The sequence below is a fragment of the Thunnus maccoyii genome, chromosome 14 (assembly GCF_910596095.1).
Source record: "Thunnus maccoyii chromosome 14, fThuMac1.1, whole genome shotgun sequence".
NCBI classification, from domain to species: domain Eukaryota; kingdom Metazoa; phylum Chordata; class Actinopteri; order Scombriformes; family Scombridae; genus Thunnus; species Thunnus maccoyii.
The window spans coordinates 14,014,943-14,036,888 of NC_056546.1; the positions used below are offsets into that span (position 1 = coordinate 14,014,943).

At 40.3% G+C, this 21,946-nt stretch overlaps 1 protein-coding gene across 2 annotated transcripts in view; it reads left to right on the forward strand.

Annotated features, from left to right (window-relative positions):
* The window catches only part of LOC121911925 (cGMP-dependent protein kinase 1-like), an 84,128-nt gene that overhangs the window by 2,060 nt on the left and 60,122 nt on the right, over positions 1-21,946 (forward strand). The window contains exons 1-2 of one of the 2 annotated variants that reach the window (XM_042433879.1): positions 2,226-2,830; positions 8,016-8,182. In XM_042433879.1, coding sequence (XP_042289813.1) covers positions 2,526-2,830; positions 8,016-8,182 — 472 coding nt within the window. In that variant the 5' untranslated portion in view covers positions 2,226-2,525. Of the gene's footprint in view, positions 1-2,225; positions 2,831-8,015; positions 8,183-21,946 lie in introns of those variants that run through there. The other variant, XM_042433880.1, reaches the window with a different exon arrangement.

Below are 21,946 nucleotides of genomic sequence, written 5' to 3' on the forward strand. Positions count from 1 at the left end.
GGTCAAATTATGCATATATACTCAGCTGATGAGGCACAATGAGCGCTTGAATGGGCCTCCAGTGAACAGAAAGGCTAATTGCTTGTGGCTGTGATGCATGTGCAGTGAAACGGAAGTAAACCTGTTTGCATTTGTGTAAAGCACCGGTGAAATGACGTGATTGCTCTCGGTGCCACCGGTGTCTGGAGAAGGGCGTCCACCTGTGCTGCCGCCGTGGGGTCAGAGACGTTGTGACCCCCCCGCCCCCATTAGAGTCAGGGACGTGGCACCAGCCGGCGGCCCGCCCCACTCATCAGATTACCGCACCATGGAGAAACGGATCCTGTTTCTATTGATCTGCATAGGAAAAGGGCTGAGCTGGATGGTTAGAGAGGTGAAATTTAAAGCGCAGAGGTGCTTTGAAGGACAGTGGGAGAGAGAGAGCAAGAGAGAGAGAGAGAGGGCCTTTTGATGATGGGAGGATGGGGATGCAACACTGGACTTGAGAGAGCCGGAGCTTGAATCTAAAGTAAACTTTGCTGCTGCTCAAGCTTTGTGCCCTATGAACTTTTGCTTCCCTTGACAGAGATAAAAGAAAATATGATGGTTTTTTAATTAGCTGAGGCTGCTTTGGCTTCATTAGAAAGTTTAGGTATCTGCATTTAGAGAGAAGCACAAGAAAACAAATCTTTTCAGAAAAATATATAAAGCCTTTATGTTAGTGGCTTAAACAGACTATTAACTGCACTGTTTGTTGAACAGGTGTTCCTTAGAGGTGCTTCATCTCGTTAAAAGTCTCACAGAAAGCTTACATTTATACCTTTTCACCTCTGTGAGTTCTGAAAACAGGTTTGCATTGTTTGTGCTCAGCTGCTGATGCACATTTGTTTTATTCAAATCTCTCCAAGGTTGCCACATCGGGGCACTTTCACTTTTTGTGCATAAGCCTACTGTACATACCATTATGTGCAATGATATATCTAATTGTTTTATTGTTGTTAACAGTACAAACAACCTATTTCCTCAACACACTGCTCAGTCAGTCACGAATTCACTAATTCAACACCAGTATTGTGGGAACATTAAGTGATAGACCTTTTTTCCTGCAGAGCAGAGGCATGACACCTTGTTGTTGTTTGCCTGGGTTGATCTTTTAATCCGCCACAAGAGGGCAGCTGTGATCTTTTAGTACACCAACTGTCTCTGCCTAGTGTTGTTCACATGCTTGTCAGGAAAAAATGCTCTTTGACCACCACACCAAAAACACCTTTCCTTACAGCCAAAGAAATCTCATTGCTCTTCACTTTTTGTCCACACTGCCAGCTTGTGACTCCCCACTCTCAGCACAGTAATTGCTGTTTTAGCCTCAGTAACTATTCATCCTGTCAGATTGTCCTTGGCAGTTTATCCTCCTCTGAATTTGTCCAGAGCGCATCAGGCCAAATGCTGTTCGCTGAGCTTCAGATGACTCATTGGGATAATGTGGACAGACAAGAGCGGCGCTCAGAGTCGACACACACACACACACAAGATTAGATGAGGAATGTGGAGCTGCTGTGAAGAGTTGTGAGCCTTAGCAGCTGTTGCTGGTGGTGTCTGACATACTGTAAGGTTATCATGCTTTGCCTTTAGCACCTTCACTTGGTCCAGTTTTTAATCTGTCACACACACTCACACTCACTCACACACCCAGACACACACACACATTGAGAAAAGTGGGATTACTTTTTACCACTTTGACATGCTTTGTATTGCCTAAAGTCAATTGTTTTGGTTCAAATCCACACTAATAGTTTCAAATATTTCCTGATTTTTGCACTTTTGTCCAAATTGACAAAAACTTACAAGTACTCCAACACAATACAAGCGGTGCAGCCTCTGTTCCCCAATAGATGACAAACATGTTGTTTATTTTTACACTGAGGTTCATTAAGTTTCCATCACCTTCAACATCCATTAAGGCTCCGGTGCTCATCTATTTGTAACTCAGCAGCCTCAGGGCGTCAGGACCAGTTACTGAGGTATGATGACATGGTTCTCCGAGCAGTGGCTTTCTCACTGAGTCCATTATTCATGTGAGACGAGCGCAGTTCTCTCTGGAGTGGCAGACTGCACTGTGCCACAGATTCCTGTAGGCGCCCTTCTCGACATGCGCTCTCTCCGGGTCTCAGCCTGACGCACTCGGGGAGGACGGTCCTCCGCTGTCACAGCACCGAGGGAGGGAAGGAGCGAGGGAGGGAGGGAGAGAGAGAGAGAGAGAAAGAGAGAGAGGAAACTTTGCGTGACTGTGGCTGAGACGCTTTATGGGCTCACCTTGGCAATCGCGGCATCCACCGAGCATACCTTCGCTTAAATTCCCAACATCCGCTTTGTGACGGACTGTGACGGAGGAATCCCCCCCTCAGGAGAGACAGGGGCTGCATCCTCCGAAGCTGTTGATGCCGGATAAAGTTTATGAGCAGCGTGGCAGAGGAGCGAGGATAAAGACTAGACTGCAGACATTTCGATAAACTTACTGGGGAAGTCGCTCGTAGCCACCAAGTGAAATGGGCACCTTGCGCGACCTCCAGTACGCGCTCCAGGAGAAGATTGAGGAGCTGCGCCAGAGGGACGCGCTCATCGACGAACTGGAACTGGAACTCGACCAGAAAGACGAGCTTATACAGAGACTACAGAACGAGCTGGACAAATATCGCTCCGTTATCAAACCGGCAACCCAGCAGGTCCACAAGCAGAATGAGCTGCATGAGCAGCAGCGGACGAAGAGACAGGCAATCTCGGCTGAACCCACTGCCTTCGACATCCAGGATCTTAGCCATGTCACCCTACCTTTCTACCCCAAAAGCCCACAGTAGGTGTCCATATTATAATCTCACAATATTCACTTTTAATAACGACATCTTGTATTAGTTGCTGCACTCAAGTATGAATTAATTCACCCTTAGTCACCTTTCCGATTGCTGTGCGTAATGTTACGTATGGCGCAGCAGGTACGGTACCTGTAGCACATAAGGAGGATGAGGTGTTGCTCTACAAAACACACACACACACACACACACATAGACACGCAGTGCGTAAAGGGGGAAATGTCATGACGCCTTCAACTATAGGAAAATGAGATGAAAAATGATCAGGAAACAATCATGACAGTTATTAATAAGATTAATCAGCTGTCCAGCAGTCCAGTGGTAGCCGGACAGTCCAATAATTGGCTAAGATGAGAGAGGAATGAAATATCATCCAGTCAAAGGGGATTATAGGTTTAGAGAGCTGGTGGTGGTAGCTCAGTGTAATATACCTTTGCTTATCTTATACAAGCTGTGATCAAAATTAAGATTTCTGTATTATCATTTCTCAGCACTCACATACATTGAAACAAAATGAATCCTCTGCATTTGACCCATCCTATACGTTAGGAGCATTGGACAGCCATGGTGCAGCAACCGGGGACCAACTCCAGTGCCAGTAGTCAGGGGCACTGACAGGAGTTTTAGCCCTAACATACATGTCTTTGATGGTAGGAGGAAACCAGAGCACCCGGCAGAAACCCACACAAACACATGGAGAACATGTATCCACACAGAAAGGACCTGGGATGGCCTTCTTGTTTTCTTGCTGTGAGGCATCAGTGCTAACCACTGAGCCGCCCATACATATTCTGTGACAGCCAGTCTTAACAGGCTCTCTGTGCATGTTAACCTTATGATTTGTTTAGAGCTAATCTCTCTCTCTTTTCGAACTCTCAAGCACCCTTTTCCTGCTCAACCTGGTCTGCAACGTCAGGCCAGTCTCTCAAACTGAAGCTGGCATTAGAAAAGTGACTCTGTTTTAAATTAACCCACTTATCTGCTGAGTTTGAACTTTAAGGTTGTGTTATTATGAATCAATACTTACCCCTGTGGTGGTCGGGAAGAATATCTACCCTTCATTCTGCAAGCACACTGAAATGTGGAAATTTGGATATATTCAATACATAATCAAAACTAAATCCAGCTTTGAAATGCAGAAATGGACGTCACTTAACATAGGCACGAAGGTGTTCGATTTAAATTATTGGTATATTATCTACTTTTAACCCCAGTAAAGCATTTGATAAAATGTTTCTTTTGTCGTCATGGTGTTTTAGACTAAAATGAAAAACAAGGAAAGGAAAAAAAACAACACTGCACAGTTTGCAGATAGATCACATGTGTCATATGAATGGCATTATGCTCTCGACACGCAGACAAAGAAAGCTCCAAAGATTTCATCAAAGGAGATTCAAATATGAAGGGGGGTTATTTATTTGAGTAGGAACAGGCCATTAGTCTTTGTTATACCTGTCAGCTGTGTAGAAAACACACAAAAAGCCAAATCTTTTCTTGTGTTTGTTTTATTTGTCTCACAGTCATAAATAAACGCGAGACCCTGGACGCTGGGCTTGGAATGTCAGATAAGGACAACACACTAGAGTGACCGTTTCATTATGATTATCGTCCTCATCCTAAAGCTTTTGCTGTATATGGCTATTTCCATTATAGGATTTCCCAAAGAGGCTTTTAGTGAGATCATAACAGGAAGTTTCTCATTATCAGGTTCCTGAAAAAAAACCCAGCATCTACAAAATATCAACTTTTCAAAAAAATTGGGGGGATTGTCAAGCCTTTTGACATTTTTACTCCCAGAAGAGTTTGGTGTCTCATCTATCCAGGAGTTTCAATGCGATCATCTTTCAATTATGATGGACAAAGGGCAGTTTGAGATTTGACAGATTTATAAAAAAAAACCCATTGTGACAGCAGTTTTGCATGATCTCAAAATCGAAAAGGAAATCTCTTGATGTGACTGAAAATTTACTTCCTCTTACCAAGTGGTTGTTTGAACTCCTATCAAAAGCCTCCCAGCTATAGCCTCAATTTTCTTTTCACACTTTCCATCTGACAGAAAATGACTTTCTCTTCAGTGTCTCTATTCTTATAAGCATAGCCATGAAAAAAATTATGATTGAGAAGCAGACAGACTCTTGAATGCAAATAATTGAGTATGTCTGGGCGCTGTTTTCTTGATTAGTTCAGCAGTATTATCATTATCCAATTAGTTTGGACATCTTTGCTCGAGCAAGTTGAAAAAGTTCATATTTTTCTCATGATACAAAGCAAACATTTATTAGCAATTTTGTTTCCGTGTGACTCTTGTAACTTAGGTTTTATTTTTTATTGCTCAATTGACAACACAGACAATTTATTTTTCTTCTATAAAATACACAAGGGCCTCCTGGGATAAAAGCAGGTCCATTATATTTTCATTTTGTTTTGGTTTTTGAAGTGTAGCGATAATGACTGTTGGATTTGGCTAAATATTTATATTTTTCTTTCATTCTTGCCCACTTTATCTTCTTTACAAGGCCCGTAGAGTGTTCCTTACACATACGCTATCCATCCCTCTCCCTCCATCTGCCTCTTATTCCTGTTAGCCTCTCCCACTTTTCTGCCATCTCTCTTCTTTTTTCCCCCTAAAAGAGCATATTTTCTCCTTTTAAGGAAGACTGAACTTGCTCAGCCCCAAAGTTCACTAGTGGATGAAGGCAAATATATCATCCTCACAAAGGAGAGGAAGGCTGATGTTTTTATAAGGGTCTGGTTGGCCGCAGCGGACAAAACGTTGCTCAACGTTGCTAGCAGAGGCTCGAGTCAGGGGGTCCCATTGGGATGGAAAAGGCCAGAAATGTCCTGGGTGTAAATGTAACAGAATCGGGGTCATTGAGGCACATTTCCAGAGTATTAAAGGTCAACTTCAAGGAAATAACGGATTTTCAGTTTGTTCCTGGTTGTTTAGTTCTGCTGTATAAAGTTAAGCCTATTTCACCATCTCAATAAAGGTCGTAAGGATCATCACAGTCCAAAAAAAACACAACACTTCACACCTTTATTAAGATCTACACCCCAAAACCTAATGAGAACCTCAAGATGAAATCAAAATCATCTCCATGTGCAGTCACTGCTGAGAAAGGGAGGAGGGTTTGAGAAGCACATATGAATACAGAGTGAGTGGTGAGAATTTAAAAATAGGTGCAACACCTCAATCTTCTCTTTTCAATTCCCAACAGGAGCTTGTTCTGACTCTCAAAGGCAGAGTCAAAAATCTCTAATGAGGAACTTCAACATCATCCTGGTCGTTCTGTTGGAGAGGCTAACTGTTCTAGCTTCAATTCAATTTCTGTCAGAGAGTAAAAGCAGAGCCGTCTGGGGATCCACAAGCCTTGAAACCCTAACTGAAAATTCAGCCGGCTGTTGAATGCAAAAAGTACATTAGTGATCATTTAGCATGCTACTTGAGACTCAAACAAAAACAAATCATTCAGCTGATGGTGTAGAAAAGACGCTCTTGAAATTTGTAGATGTTTGTCAAGGTTGAAATTTGTATTTACATGCCAGACGTAATATCTGCTGTTTGGCATCTCCCACAATTTTGACTTTTTTATCGGAGGGGTCAACATTTTTCTTTGCAGATTCGTTTTTTAAGGAGAAAAATTCATGTGACCTTAAAAGATCAATGCAAGCTCTATTAAACATTACCTCACATACATAAATGTGCAGAGGAATTTGTAGTATTTGCTCTTTGAAAAACACAGACATGTTCATAGTGCTCTGTGCATAAATCTAACAAAAACAAAAAAAAAATTCTGGGCGCTGCTGATATTGTATCATGGCAGACATTGAAGTTTCTTGCTTGAAGTTTGGTTTGTGTAGTCATGTGGTCTGTGTAGGACTTTGCTTCAGCATGGCACCAGGCCAGAGAAGCCTGTGTGTAGGGGGAGCTCTGCCTCATAAATGTCTTCCAGGTTATTTGCCCTTTTAGCTATAAGCTCCACAGGTGATCAGCATCAACAATGCACCCTAGAAATCTGTTTCTGAAAAGGGCACCAGGCACAAAAAGGCAAGCAGCAGTTCACCAGTGCCTTTATATCCAGCTAGCAGGGGATGAGGGGTGCATTCTGTCATTTTTATGTAATAAGGTTTAAAAGCTTCCCTTCTTGGTAGGGGTTAGGGTTAGGGTCATCTTGTTGGATTAACCCTCATACATATTATTAACCTCATTCATCCAGCTGACACTCTGTCAAAACCAGCCAGGCAGCACTCAGCTGAGCAAGTCAGACTCTGGTGATGACATGCTTCAATGAATGAGTGATCCTGACTCACTGTTGAGGATCTGGTCCGCCTCAAATGGCTCTCGCGTATCTTGACACTTTGTATCCAAAAGGATCCAACTAACGTTTGCCTCAACAGTCTCAAACGTCACTGCGTCTGGCCTGCGTTCACCTGTTGTAAACATACGGACATCTTTTACAAACAAATACCTCTCTTCCCTCGATGATCCATCACCAGTATCTAATGTGTATTCCTTGATTTAACTGATGATTTGACTTAATGTCCCCTTTCATAATGTGGTCTAATTCCATTTGTCTGCTTTTCCTTTTAGCCCGCCTGACAAAGTGCTCTTTCATGTGTACACCCAGCGGTACCTTGACGACTGCACATTAGCTTTACAGTTAATTACATTCTTTCCTTTCCTTGCATAGTCATTGCAGAAAATACTTACCTGTGGAATGCCCTAATTACTCCGCAGTCTGAAGGCTGATTTGGCTTTCAAAAGTACAACCCTGAATGGAAACAATCTGCTTCCATTAGGCATAGATTTAGCTATTTATTAACTTGCTCCAGCGTTTGGAGGAAATAAAAAGGTTTCACCTTGACGTCTTTGAAAGGAGAATATCTTTTTTGAAAAGCTACTGTGCAGATTGTGTGAGACTTTAATTCACTTAAAAGTAGGCAGTGTACCTGCCTGTTGTACTGGTCAACATCCTTCACTGGATTGTAGAGAATATTTTCATTTAAGCCACGAGATTCGTGTATGATACATTTAGACTCTTGTGCTAAATTCCTCTCTCTTATTCTTTATCATTTTGTCTTCCTACAGCCGAGAAGCACCAGTATGAATTTGTGCTTGTGCAGGTCTGATATTGGAATATCTCATTTTATTTCACCTTGTCTCCCAAGGTCCAAGGATCTGATCAAGGAGGCCATCTTGGACAATGACTTCATGAAGAACCTGGAGCTTTCGCAGATCCAAGAGATCGTGGACTGCATGTACCCTGTGGAGTATGGAAAGGACAGCTGTATCATTAAGGAGGGCGATGTGGGCTCGCTGGTCTACGTCATGGAAGGTAAAAGCACACATGCACAAAAGGTACATTGTCCATCCTGCGGAGGCACAAATGCATTCAAATGAAAACAACAGTTTGAAAGGCTGGGGTCTAAAATGACGTACGCAATTACACTTTTTAAAAATAAAAATATAACACAGCTGAATTTGTAGGGCAATATCTGGAGAGCTTTAAGAGCATCATCATGACAATTATGGAAAAGAAATGAAAGGACATTATTGATGGGTTTCTGCAGAGCAATGAACTAAAACTCCAGACTACAACATTTTGGCGCTGCTATATGATTCACTCACATCCCAATGATTTTATTTTAAATGACGTTGCATGCCCACTGCATCCTTTATGTTTCACTCTTTTTTTTTTTTTTACCAGTATTGTTTCAGCATATGGCTTTTATTTTCATAGTTTTTAAATGAGGATTGGTGACTCTGAGTGTGAGCGCTCGGATTATGGGAACAACAGAACAATGTCCAGTCTGGCACTGATGGGATTTGTGAAAGGGCATATCTGCTACATGATTTGCAACAAGTGATACTGCAATAAAATGTTTAGAGAGCTGTCGTCCCTGACATTAGATTTGACCTCATGGAAAATGGCTTCAGTCAGTGCATTCAAAATATAATTGATCATTATATAGAGGTGAATGTGGGCATTCACTGACATTGTACACATTAGAATACAGAAGTATCTAATATACTGTATAAAAAGCTATAATCGCTTGTTTCCTCTCTAAAGCCTTAACAGTTTACACATGACTCAGATACAATTTCAAGAATTCAAAATGTTTCATGGTGGAAATACTTTCCTTAAATCTAAACATCATGGTAGAAAAATGAGAAAAATGGAAACCACGAAGCAGTAAGCTTGAATCTTGTTTATAAGCAGTGGCATTTAAAGGTTAATATTTTACAAGGAAGAACGATGATATTGATTGTTGCTCCTATTGTTTCACGCTGGCCACCTATTTTGATTATTGGGTTGGAAAGACATTTCCTGCATGCTCCATTCAGCCAAACATCGTTAAGAACAGGTCTGTGGGAAAGTACGGCTTAAATAATGAGACAGCAATTTTCTTTAAAAAAAAAAAGAACAGAAAAAAGAAATTAAAAAATATATATATACACTATATAACACCATAAATCTATAATTCTATACAACTGCACATTGCTCTCTTCAAGCGCAGGCAGATAGGATTTGACATATCTGAAAGGACTCCACAGGCAGTGTCTCTGTTTGGATGCCAGCAGAAATGTTATGGCTGCTCTCTGTCTTCATCTTCTCTTTAGTGAGTCACTGGGTTTGAATTCAAAAACCTTTTGTGGGGGGTCTAAGCTATGACTTCAAAGGTTATCGTATTAGGAAGATGACTCGGTCATATTGATCAGTACACCAACAAGGGTCTTTTACTGTGTTTTGTTTGTTATGACTGAAATGAAATATTGTCATCTTGAAGAAATAGATAGCTATAATTGTATGAAGTATAATATTAAACGGAAGTAAAAATGTAAAAAAAACTGTAGTGTTGTTAGACTGAACTAAATTGAAGTTGACTGTGCCGGTTGGTCCACCACTTTGGACCAGACTGACATATCTCTATTGAAAATATTACCATAAAAACATTCATGCTCCCCAGAGGATGAATCTTAATGACCAGGGTGACCCCCTGACTTTTCCTCTAGTGCTACCAGAGTGAAATGATGGATTGTCATGAAATTTGGTTCAACATTCTTGTTCTCATCATCTTCAGGATGAACTGTAATGATTTTGGTGAACTCTGACTTCTCCTCTAGTTCCATCATCATGTCCAAAGTTGAATTTTTCCAATTTGTTGGTTTATGACCAAATACCTGCTAAACTAATGACATTCCTGTGCTTATTAGCAAATGTTAACATGCTAACACGCTAAAATAAGTTTCTGAACACAGTAAACATTATACCTGCTGAACATCAGCATGTTAGCATTGTCATTGTGAGCATGTTAGCATGCTGACATTAGTATTTAGCTCAAAGCACCACTGTGCCAAAGTACAGTTTCACAGAGCTGCTAGCATAGCTGTGGACTCTTCATCTTGTTCGAACTGCCTTAATATCAACACATAATTAAAGACATAATTCTCCAAGGTAGTTTTAGGTTAGTTGAAGTAATGTCTAATAAATTACTTCTAATTAATGCCTGAAATGATTGGTGTAAGCAGAATTTCCCTGGTCATATATATTTTGATGTCAAAGATACATTATTCATGTTTTTTGTGTTATATTGTTCATATTATTTATAATCTCAGTGTGTATGAAAACACCTTATTTATAGGACATTTCACTAAGGGGGAGTGAAAAGGTGACAGTAAGAATGGGTCTAGAATTACAGTAAATTATTTGATGACTACAAAAAGTAGATGTTCTACCAAACAAAACAGCATGTTGGCTGTCAGTCAACACACAGAAGTGACCACAGCTCTGAACAGTCAATTAGATTTAGACATTTAATTTTATGAACCGTCTTACATCATGCATAATTGCAGTGTTTCACATCACTGTTGTAAGACGGACGTCATTTGTCGTCCTTATCTGTAAACTGCAGAGAGAAGTCAGATATGTAAAGAGTCGAACATGTAACTGTCATAATGCAAATGAAATGCAAAACACAACTGTGGACTGTGCAAACCGCCAACAGAGAGCTGAGATGAAAATTTGGAATGTGGGAGGGGAAGTATTGTAGATTATATCTTTCGTGTACTGACACCTGATGAGTGTTATGAGAAACCACATCTTCAATTATTGCACCGGTGTCCTGCGTGAATCCAACAATTGTGGGTGAAAAAGGAAAAAGTCAGGGTATAAACCTCTACATGTTGAGCCAATTGTCTAAAATTCAGTGTTTTTTACCTGAACACCGGTCTCATCTGTATGTCGTGAGTAGATCCTAATCTCTCTCTGTGACAGAGGCTGTGAGAAGATGATTGTACCAGAGGTGACTCGTCATGCTGGGTCACCAATGAGCAAGTGTCACACTGACATGATGAATAGGCTTCTCTTGAGTGCAACAGAAAGAAAGAAAAGAAAGATACAAATCTGAGAGAGAAGTAATTGTTGAGGGGCTCTGTGATTTCCTCTCTAACAGCGATAGAGGAAAGAACTGTAGCATAATTAGAAATAGGGCTTCAATTCAACAGTGGTCATGTGCCACTAATATCAAATGTTTTGGTAATTATATTATATTTTCAGATCCCCAGTTTAAGTTTAACATATTTATCTTTAATTAATATTTTCATCTCTCTCTTGTTGCCCCTTACTCTCCTCTATTCCACTTTTTAATTCGCCTCCTTTTTGTTTCTTTGCGTCATGTTCCAGCGAGTCCCTTGCCTGCAGTTCTCACTCTAACTGTCCCTGGCCTTGACTTGCTTTGCATAAAAACAAATGTTAAAAGCATTAGCCCAAGGGGTGATGACTTTGTGCCAAGGTCTGAGGAAGGCCATTGCGTTCTGCGACTTTTTAATCCATGCTGACAGGGTGTCTGATTACGCCATGGCATGTCAAACACACAGCTTCGTCAGCTGAACATTGTACATCATTTTCCTAGCAAATGAAGTGTTCACTACGCTGGCAGTAGTGTCATTTCGTATTGAGAGTTGGCAGGCTAATCATTAACGTTTTGCCCTGAGGCTGACAGCATTTGTCATGCGTCATGTAACCATATGAGGCTCAAGTAAACTACACAAATACAAAGATTAAATAACAATAATAGTGTGTTACATCATTGCTCTCATTTAAAATAAAAATATTAAAACAATCTCATGAAACAGAGAGCATATACATCATTTATGCTTCCCTAGTGAAAGACTGGACTTATATTTCAGAGAATATCACAGCCTCTGTGTGTTAACAACCTCAGGATAGTTATTACAGATGCACCTGATAATTAAAGATCAGACAAAACAGGAGCTGCAGAAACGGAATAGATTCTGGCACTGGTTTGCTGCTGTGATGAGACTGTCCGCTTGGCTGTGGCTGCTGTAATAAATTTTTGTTGTATTTTGATTGGATCCACTGAGCTGTATATGGCATCAGTCATCTTAAAAATACTGATTGCAACTGAGACAAAAGCTCATGTTTCCATGGAGATGAGATAGGTTTTTGCTTGACTGTGTCATCCACGAACATCCATACAGGTGGCTAATGATAATAATAACAAGTATAATCACATTCAATTACTATCAAATATTTCCTCGACAGTGAAATGCGCATGGTCATCATTCATCTCAATCTAATGAAACTTTGTGTGCTAATAAATATAAGTATCTCCTATTACACATATCCTCGAGGAACATGTGGCAGTAGGAGACAGTGTTGATGATGTTAACAGTAAGCTTGTTAAGGTGCAATGGAGCCGCCTAATCACTAAATCTCTATTCCCAAAGCTTCCTGAGCTTTGGGAATAGAGATTTAGTGATTTGTTTGGATGGCATAAACACCCTGAAACACTGGGTGGTGGTCAAAATGCAAAACTAGGAAGAGTACAGACTATAGTTTAGTCTAATTCTCAAGAAAATGGTGATCATTGCACCTGGCAGCTGCAGAATGTTAAAAAATACAGTTTTGTGTTGTTAACAAGAATGAGCTCATATCTGAAGTTTAACGACATTAAAATTAGGAAATCCCTCAGTTGTTACTGGTAATAACTGACCTGTCTAATTTGAAAGTTAGCTTTCGGTGTTAACGTTAAAAATGGTTATGTTTAGGGCTGCAAGTAACAATTATTTTCATTATTCATCAATCTGCTGATTATTTTCTCGATTAACTGATTAACTGTTTGATCTCTAAAATAGGAGAAAATTGTGAAAAATATTCCAAAAAATGTTACCCAGAACACAAGTTGACATATTTTAATTGCATGTTTTGTCCGACTAACCCAGATAGCATACGGAAGTGGGCCACTTCAGGCAATGATGCAGCACTGCTGACCTTCTTCTGGCCTGGGCAAAATGGATGTGAGCCTGAAATGGCCCACATGTAAAATAACAAATATGGCCCAAATATCCCAAATCAAATGTGGGCCTTTTTTGGTAAAGGTGCGGTGCTCTCAGGTATGTGTATTCTGGATGTGGGCCAGTTCTGGTTTATCTGGTTTGTTCTTGGTTGACATACGGCTTGCTTGTGGCCCAGATCTGGGAGACAGGAGCGGACTGCCCAAGTGGCATCATTCCATGCGGTATGTGAGCCAGATGAAAGTGCAGAAAGTGTCGGGTGTGGGCCGGATCTGGTCCACAGCAATTTTGCTATCTGGGAATGGTTCAAAACCCAAAGATATTCAATCTACAATTATAAAAGACTAAGAAACCCTCAGATATTCACATTTGGGAAGTTTGAACCAGAGAATTTAGGGCATTTTTGCTTAAATGGTTAAACGATCATCAAAATTTCAAAAAATCATCAGTCTGACTAATCGTTTGATCCCTGGAAATGACTAATTGCCTAATTTTTTCAGTTCTAGTTATGTTGAGATATAATTTGAGATGGTTAGGTATCCATATAGGTCTGACAATAGTTATGTTTAGGTTGATATTGAGATACAGGGTTAAGTAAAGGTTTGGTGTTGTTAAGTTTAGGCTAAAAGTCTGGGCTGTACTTCTTGGATGAGAAAGCTTAACTGAACAGATTTCCTCTGTCTGACAACTTTATTGTGGTAAGAGGATGTATTAGGTCTCTCCTGACTCGATTTCCTGTTGCCAGAATTGAATATTGAATATTCACTTACGATTCCTACTTTGTCTTATAACTTTCAGCCTGAGTGATAAACAAGAACATTCAAAGAACAAGAAAAGCCTCGCCAGGAGGCTGTATATGTGATATTGACTCTGACTCATGTATTTGTTTCAATTTGTGATATCTTGTAGGAAAAACAGCTGTCTGCCCTCACTGTATATTTTACTAGTTTTATTAAGTATACAGGGAGAGCAGACAGAAAGGTGGGGAAAGAGAGTGGTGATGTTACAGTAAGAGTCAGCTCCAAATCCCAAGTGCTCACATTGACAGTTTCTTTGACAGGCTAACAAAATTCAGTGCAACCATTGATGCACCATTTTATTCAGCTTGAAGTGTTCAGGGGATTTGAGAATACACCTAGGATTTGACATTTTCTCAAAACAAATTGGACAGAGTCCCAATTATTTTATCTGACCTACAGTTAGGTAAGGTAAATATACTATTCTGACAGGTGTCTTCAAGAAGACGTGAATAGTTGAAGTTTAATTGAGGCTTAAATGTTATCCTTTAATGTTTGAATATGACAGAAAACAAACAATGTGGTGTTTAGAGGCTTATGCTGAACCACTCTTGTCATTTTTCCTTCTGTTTTTTCAGAGATATACCTATGAATAACAATGAATAACAATGTTTACCCACTGTGGCTCGATACTAGTTTGTCTCTATGAGGGGAGTAAGTATTTGAAGCTTTTTGACTCTTTATGATAAGACACTCAAAACACTTGGTAGACATGATTGTGTGTGTAAGCATCAAACTCTGATGCGTTTGCTTGAATCTCTAATCAAATATAAACAACACTGGAGTGCCTTGGTAGCTGAATGGTTACTGCACATGCCACATATCTGCAACGTACCTGTTTTGAGTCTGGCAAGGGACCCTTGTTGTATGTCATGCCTGTTTTTCTCCCCACTTGTTTCCTGTTGGCCTCTTCACCAATAACTAGTCAATAAAGGCAAAAAGGGGCAAACAAATAATCTAAAAAAAAAAAACACTGGGAAATGAGAAGCAGAGGTGTCTGTTTACATTTAATTTCATTGCATATTTTATCTTGTCATAATCCCCTTTAGCTTCAACCAGCACCTTATCGCCTCTCTGTCACCTTGCACTCTACCACACAGGCTGAGTTATTAAAACCTGACATGAACATAAATCTTTAGAGCTCCTCAACATTGACTATTTATAAGGGAATTATGAGTCATATAAAATGTCTTCAGCCTGTGCTAACCACCTTAACTAACCAGCTAACATGTCACTAACCACCAGCTAACAAGCCCAAAAACATAATCAAGGATCAAGCTGGCAAGAGTCTGCAAGAGACAAAATAAATAAATGTGTCTCTTTGAGATTCTAACATAGGCTGGAGTCTACTGGTCAATGAGGCAGAGTAAAGGGAGATGGCTTCTCTCTCATCTTCAGCAGAGCTTAGAGATGTAATCAATACGGGCACCTGAGTGTGACTCAATGTCATATGTGTGAAAGGACACAATATGTAAAGCAAATTAGAGGGATTATCTTGTGTTCCTACTGCTTCTACTAGTATCACCTCTACAGTTATAACCACTGCTACTGGTGTTGCTGTTAATAAACTATCTGCTGATCACAGTGATTATTACGATCTATTCACATATTAATGAGGTGATGTGCAAATAGCAAATGCATTGGGTTGCAGAAACGTGAGTGCACAAACCCATTACACTACATTGTTGCCTGGCAACTTAACTAATGCAGATCTCAAATTGTTGCTGCTGTTGCTGTCAAAGTAGCATCTTGGGGAAAAAGGCTCAGCAATGTGAGGCTCATAAATTTTAGTTTGATGGGCCCCAAAGAGTACAGCATGCAGCCAACTTTAAATACAGTAACTACTGCCCATTGTGTCTTGACAACATCATACAGCAGTAAATTATAGGTTAGTAATGAAACATAACCCACTGCTGAGGCTCAGACTCACCTTCTCTGCTGAAAAGGCATCACAGGGAACTCAATTTCAACTACTCAGGACTAAAATCGAATGTAAGATTGACTATGCGCGTGAGTATGTGTACCCGCGTATGCAACATGGCACACAATACCATTATAACCACGAGATTGACTCACATATAGCTAGCCCTCTTCAAGGCTATTGGCTCTCATGATAACTCTAATGAGGCTCTCAGTGGAGGTTTATTAAGGCGTCATCAGGGGAAAAGGTGAGGTGTCTGTAATTGGAATGACATTTAAACACTCTCCCTTATTATCTCAAACACACACACGGTAAAAGGAACTGTTGGGATCAGGTGGTAGCCCTGTATCTGTTCGCTTACATGTGGTCGCTACTGAAATCTGCCCCTATATAATGAAATAGCAGCGAGTGCAGAGAAACTGTATCGACAGAGTTGCACCTTCTTAAATGAAATACGTGTGTAATGACATTTCTGTGATGTTGTTGCCTGAAATGTCACAGAGAGATAGATTAATATACTTGCACCTTTTTATCTCTATACATACAATGTGTGTGTGTGTGTATGTGTGTGTGTGTGTGTGTATAATTCTCTTTCTTCACTTGACTGACGGCATCGTTGATGCAATATTCAGGCATGAAAAATCGATTGTTGTGAAAGATCCTGCGGGAAATATTTTTTTACTTTCTGGCATTTTGTGATTTGATTTCTAGTTTAAAGCTTACAATGTAACAGTGAATTAACTGGATGCAAAGCCTCCACAGATGAGCGCTACACTGGAAATGGGTTTTTATTCATCAAAAGCAGTGAAAAGAGAAGAAAATGTGTAAGGGCGAAGGAGTAAAAGCAGGAAATACAGTTTTCTATTCACCACAACAAATTCAGGTAGCTTATTGATTTTTTTTTTTAGAAAGGTGGGTAAATATCCAGCTGTATTTGCTAATATATAATAGCCTAATGGTTTGAAATACTTCTATCAAGAAAGCTATAACTTCAGCTAATGTGCTATTTATGTGCAAATAGTGTGTACGCGTGTGTTGCAGACTAATAATCTCACCTACGCTTTGCAGTGCATCATCTGCCCTCAACACCAATTGAAAATACTCTTTCTCTGGCTTGTGTCTTCTCTAATTTGCCCTCTCTGCCTCTAAGTTGTTCCTTTTGTCACTTTCTCTCATTAATTATCTCACTTACACACACGCTGGTACCAATTTACCAATTCAAAAAGCTCAAATACGAGACCAGAGACATGCATGTTTCCCTCTATCACTCCTCCTCACATTTTACTGACTTTGACCCCAATCTGTCCTCTTGTCACCATCTTTCCCCATTTGCTCGTCACTTCTTTTCCTCTTCTGTCTTATTCCCCTGTTATTCTCCGCCCATCTGTCCATCTCACCTCCTTTTCATTCTACTTTTCTCTTTATATTCACTGCGTTTGTCTCCCTCTCGGTCTGTCTGTCTCTTCCTCTTCTCTGATTAGGGTGAGACGGCCTTTGTTTTTTTTTCTTCTCCAAACCGTAGAGTAAAAATTGATCCTCATTTTCACTCTACAGAGGCCAATGAATACACCTTAGATAGAGAATTAATGAGTAATTTGTGAATGATTCCTTAGCCTTTATCCCCTTTGTGGCTAACCCCACTTTTGAGAGTTCCTCACCTGGAAAGATCATGAAAGCAGTGTGTGTGTGTGTGTGTTTGTGTGTGTGTGTGACATGAGGAGAGCGGAGGACGAGGAAAGAAAAGCAGAGACAGTCACAAAGAGCTCAAAACCATCATATGAGCCGAATAGTATGCAAATGTTTGAAACTCTATTCTTTGCTTTGACTATAGGTATAAGCTGTACTGTATTGTATATTGACTGCTGTGAGTATATGTCTGAGTGTGTGTGTGTGTGTGTGGGGAGATGGTAGCCATACATTTGGAGCAACGCTGAGAGTCTGCTGTGCCTGGATAAGCTCTGTGCTTGCTGAGGTTCAGACTGAGGATACAAGATATGGTGCGAGTAATCTGCTCTGCTACAGTGACAGACAAATCCCTCCCTTCACCCTTAGACTAGCACGTTCACACACATATACTGTACACATGTCCAATAGCTGCAAAAATAAAGAAAAACTTCAGGGTTCAGTAACATGTACAATACTGACTGCACTGGCTTTTATACAAGATTGTTATCTGAGGACAGTGACGACGTCCAGCCTTGCAGGTTAACCAGTGTTTTTGGCTTTTATTGTTAACTTACATACTTAAAGAAGCCTGTATACACTGAACTTGGAAAGGCCCGTTTCATCAATCAGTGTCACTGGAATCAAGCTTTGCAGGACTTTGAGATAAGGGGCTCTTTTAAATCTCTCCTCTCTCACTGCAGACTTTTTATTGAGTCTCCTGAGTTAAAATTCATCTCTTTGATGTCTTTTTGAACTTTGATTGCCTCTGCCAAATACCCTCAACCCCCGACATGGGAATCCTCACGTTTTTTGTGCCATGTACAAATCACTGTTATAAGCTGCCTTTGTCTGTGTGTGTATGTGTGTGTGTCAAGTGTTTGTGTATGTGCATTCACATACATATAAAGTAGGAGCACACGCTGTTTTATTTTAATTATCTCAACTTTTCCAAATCTAAGACAAACAGTTTTTGTGTTAAGCTTGATAACAAAGCATTTTGGACATGAAGGGATTTTGAAAAGGGGTTTAGTGAGGCAAGGAGGTTAAAAGACGCAGCATGTGTTCTTGAAACAATCTGAAAGAATGGAAATTGTGGTGATCCCTTAACTTTTTATCTAGCGCCATCATCAGGTCAGTGATTTAATTTATCCAATACTTTGGTTTATGACGAAATTCTTGCAAAACTAATGACATTCCCATGAGCCTCGGCTGTTAGCATGCTAACACGCCAAACAAAGATGGTGAAAGTGGTGAACATTATACCTGCTAAAACATCAGCATGTTAGCGTTTAGCTCAAAGTACTGTCTCACAGAGTTGTTAGAGTGGCTGTAGACTCTTAGTCATGTACTTTTTATGCATGAAACTACTGCACGTGTTTGTGTGTGTAATAATTTGTGGGACGAGACTGACAGTGATTCCTTATAAGTGCCTTCTCATGTCTGTGGTGATACAGCACACTACTGAAATGAGAGAGGGCTGCGGAAATGAGAGGGGCCCATTATTGTGGTACTTTAGATGCCACATTAATCTGTATTCTGATGCTGGAGCTGACTAATTAAGTCTGGACTGCATAAAAGAAAAGCTACAGTTTGTGCATGTGGCATGGTCGCTAACTGCTAATTACAACGCTGTGATTTGGTCTGTGAATACAAAATGATCATTTTCACTGCCCCCTGCTCTGGCTATCAATCAGCTTGTCAACACATGAGCCATAATCAGAGTTTGATGACTAGAGGCGTAGCAGGGATGGAACCAGACCTATTAAAATGTTTTAATGAAAACAGAGAAAGGAGGGAGGCTCTACATAAGGGAATTTAACTGTAGTGCCTCACCTCACATGTCCTATTATTTCCACTGAATGAAAGTAAGCTTCAGTGTGAGGCAGAAGGGCTCTAAAAGTAGACATATATAGCACATATAGTATGTTCTTGCCAGAGCCCTGACTCTAAAGTGGAATGTAAAAAAGATAAAACCAGCTGTCCTTTACATCCTGTTGATAACACATTGTTTAGTGTCTTTAGGTCCCACCAACCACTTGTACAAGACTGCAATGTAATTTTCCACCGTGCTGATGGCAGGCAATCCTGCGTGAGGGTGCATTAGTTGAACTGAAAAAGATTCTAAGTGCTCTCATCCCAAATGATATGATGCTCACCTATAGCATCAGGTGTTCCTCCTTGTCTTCCTGCGTCTTTCTCCCCTGCTGTCCGTGTTTCTCATATCCTCGCTTTATGTCTGCCGTCTTGCATTTCTCGTCCCACTCCTCTTGCGTTCTCCCCTGCTCCTTTCTCTTTCCCTTTTGTTGTCCCTGTGATAAATATGGCATACGTTTAAAAGCGCTGTTTGACGTCAGCTGGTTTGTACTCGGATCTAACCCAAAGAGCAGTGCATATACACTCACCGCTCAGTTTATTAGGTACACCTGTGCAATCCAATACGACAGCTCTGCCATAAATTCTACATTTTGCAAAGCTTATACATTTTCAGTTTTTCTTGACATTGTCAGTAAAGTATTAATTCTACATTATGTTTATTATTGAGGTCATAGTGGGTGGTGGTGGTGTACTGGGGTGCATTATATTGAATAGTGTTCCTAATATTTTGTCCACTCCATTAACATACATGAGGGGGGCAAAATAATAAGTAAAGTAGAATTATCACCTTACTGATAATGTCAAGAAAAATTGAAAATGTATGAGTTTTGTAAATGTAGAATTTACGGCAGAGCTGTTGTACTGGGTTGCATTAGTCTGCACAGGTGTTCCTAATAAAGTGTATCTACAAAACTGTCTGCTCTTGTCAATTCAAAAGGAAGCACCTGTGTTTCTCGACGAGACACAAAAAGTTTGAGTGCACTCCAGGCCAAACAGCTGAAAGTTGTGCTACGCTAGTCAGTCAGCTGGTTGACTCAACTTGGAATCCTGAATGTAATCGTGTCCATCTCTTGCTCTGTTCAAGAGTTGGGAGAAGGAGCAAGTTTTGAGAGAAAACAGCTGACACAAACATAACAATGACCAATGTGAATCCCAAATTGTCCTCTATATTAGGTCTAATGACTTACATGCTTTAAAAGTTAAAATATTTTGGTACAACTTCATACAACATCACCATTAATGACTTTCAGCTGTACAGTACAGAAACTGCAATCCCTCTCTTACTTCTTCAATGGGTAAGATTCCTGAAGCTGCAGCAGGATACACAGACTGCTCCACAAGTTTGTTGACAGAAAGCTCACAGCGGCCAACAAGTATATTTTTGGGAGAAGCTACAGACGTGCTGCTCTGTAGAACAGGGATGGGTGACTCAGGGCATACATCAAACTGTGTTTATGTTTACCCTACCATTTGTGCTTTGTGGAAGAGATCCAGGGTTACCTTTACTACAACTAAAGGTTCTTTCAGACAGCGAGCAGTTACCACCCCCACCTCCATTATTTCCCATGTAAACATTAGTGTTGATGGCAGCAGCATTGGCAAGGAGAGAGAGGGCAGCTGCTGCTCATGTAAATGTGCAACTTGCCACCATGGCTCGCTGTGTGGTCATGGGAACCCAGGATAACATTGCAATGAGAGATAAACAAACATATCAAATGTTAAAAAATGTCTTTGGAACAACATCAGTTACAATTTTTGATTATGGCAGCACCCCTCTGCCACCCATTTAAATACAAAACACTGACACCGCCAAAGCACTCCCTATCTGAAAGTATCCCAACATTTTCATTCTGCGAGTTGAAAACAGAGCTGCAATTAACGATTATTTTCATTATCGATTAATCCGTTGATTATTTTCTCAATCAATCGATTAGTTGTTTGGTCCATAAAATGGTCAGAAAATGGTCAAAAATGTTGATTGCTGTTTCCCAAAGTGACATTCTCAAATGTCTTGGTTTGTCCACAACCCAAAGATATTCTGTTTAATATCATAGAAGACTAAAGAAACCAGAAAATATTCAGATTTGAGAAGCTGGAATCAGAGAATTTGGAAATTTTTTCTTAAAAAATGACTCAAAATGATTAATCAGTTATCAAAATAGTTGGCAATGAATTTAATAGTTGGCAACTAATTGATTAATCAACTAATTGTTGCAGCTCTAGTTGAAAACAAAACATCTTTTTATCTAACTCCACTGCCTTCACCCTCTATCCCTGTTTTGGCACTCGCCAGCCATGCATCATCCTGCTGCTTGTATTCTTTCAGCTCACAGTTACACAGTCATACAAACATGGATTCCCAGAAACAACAACACTCAGTGTTTCTGTCATTTCCAGTGCCAGGGTGCTTTGAACTTGATACAAGTCTCTCCCATTCTGAGCCATCCGTCCCAATTAATAACATAACAGTGCTGTTCCTCTCTCTCTCTCTCTCTCTCTCTCTCTCTCTCTCTCTCTCTCTCTC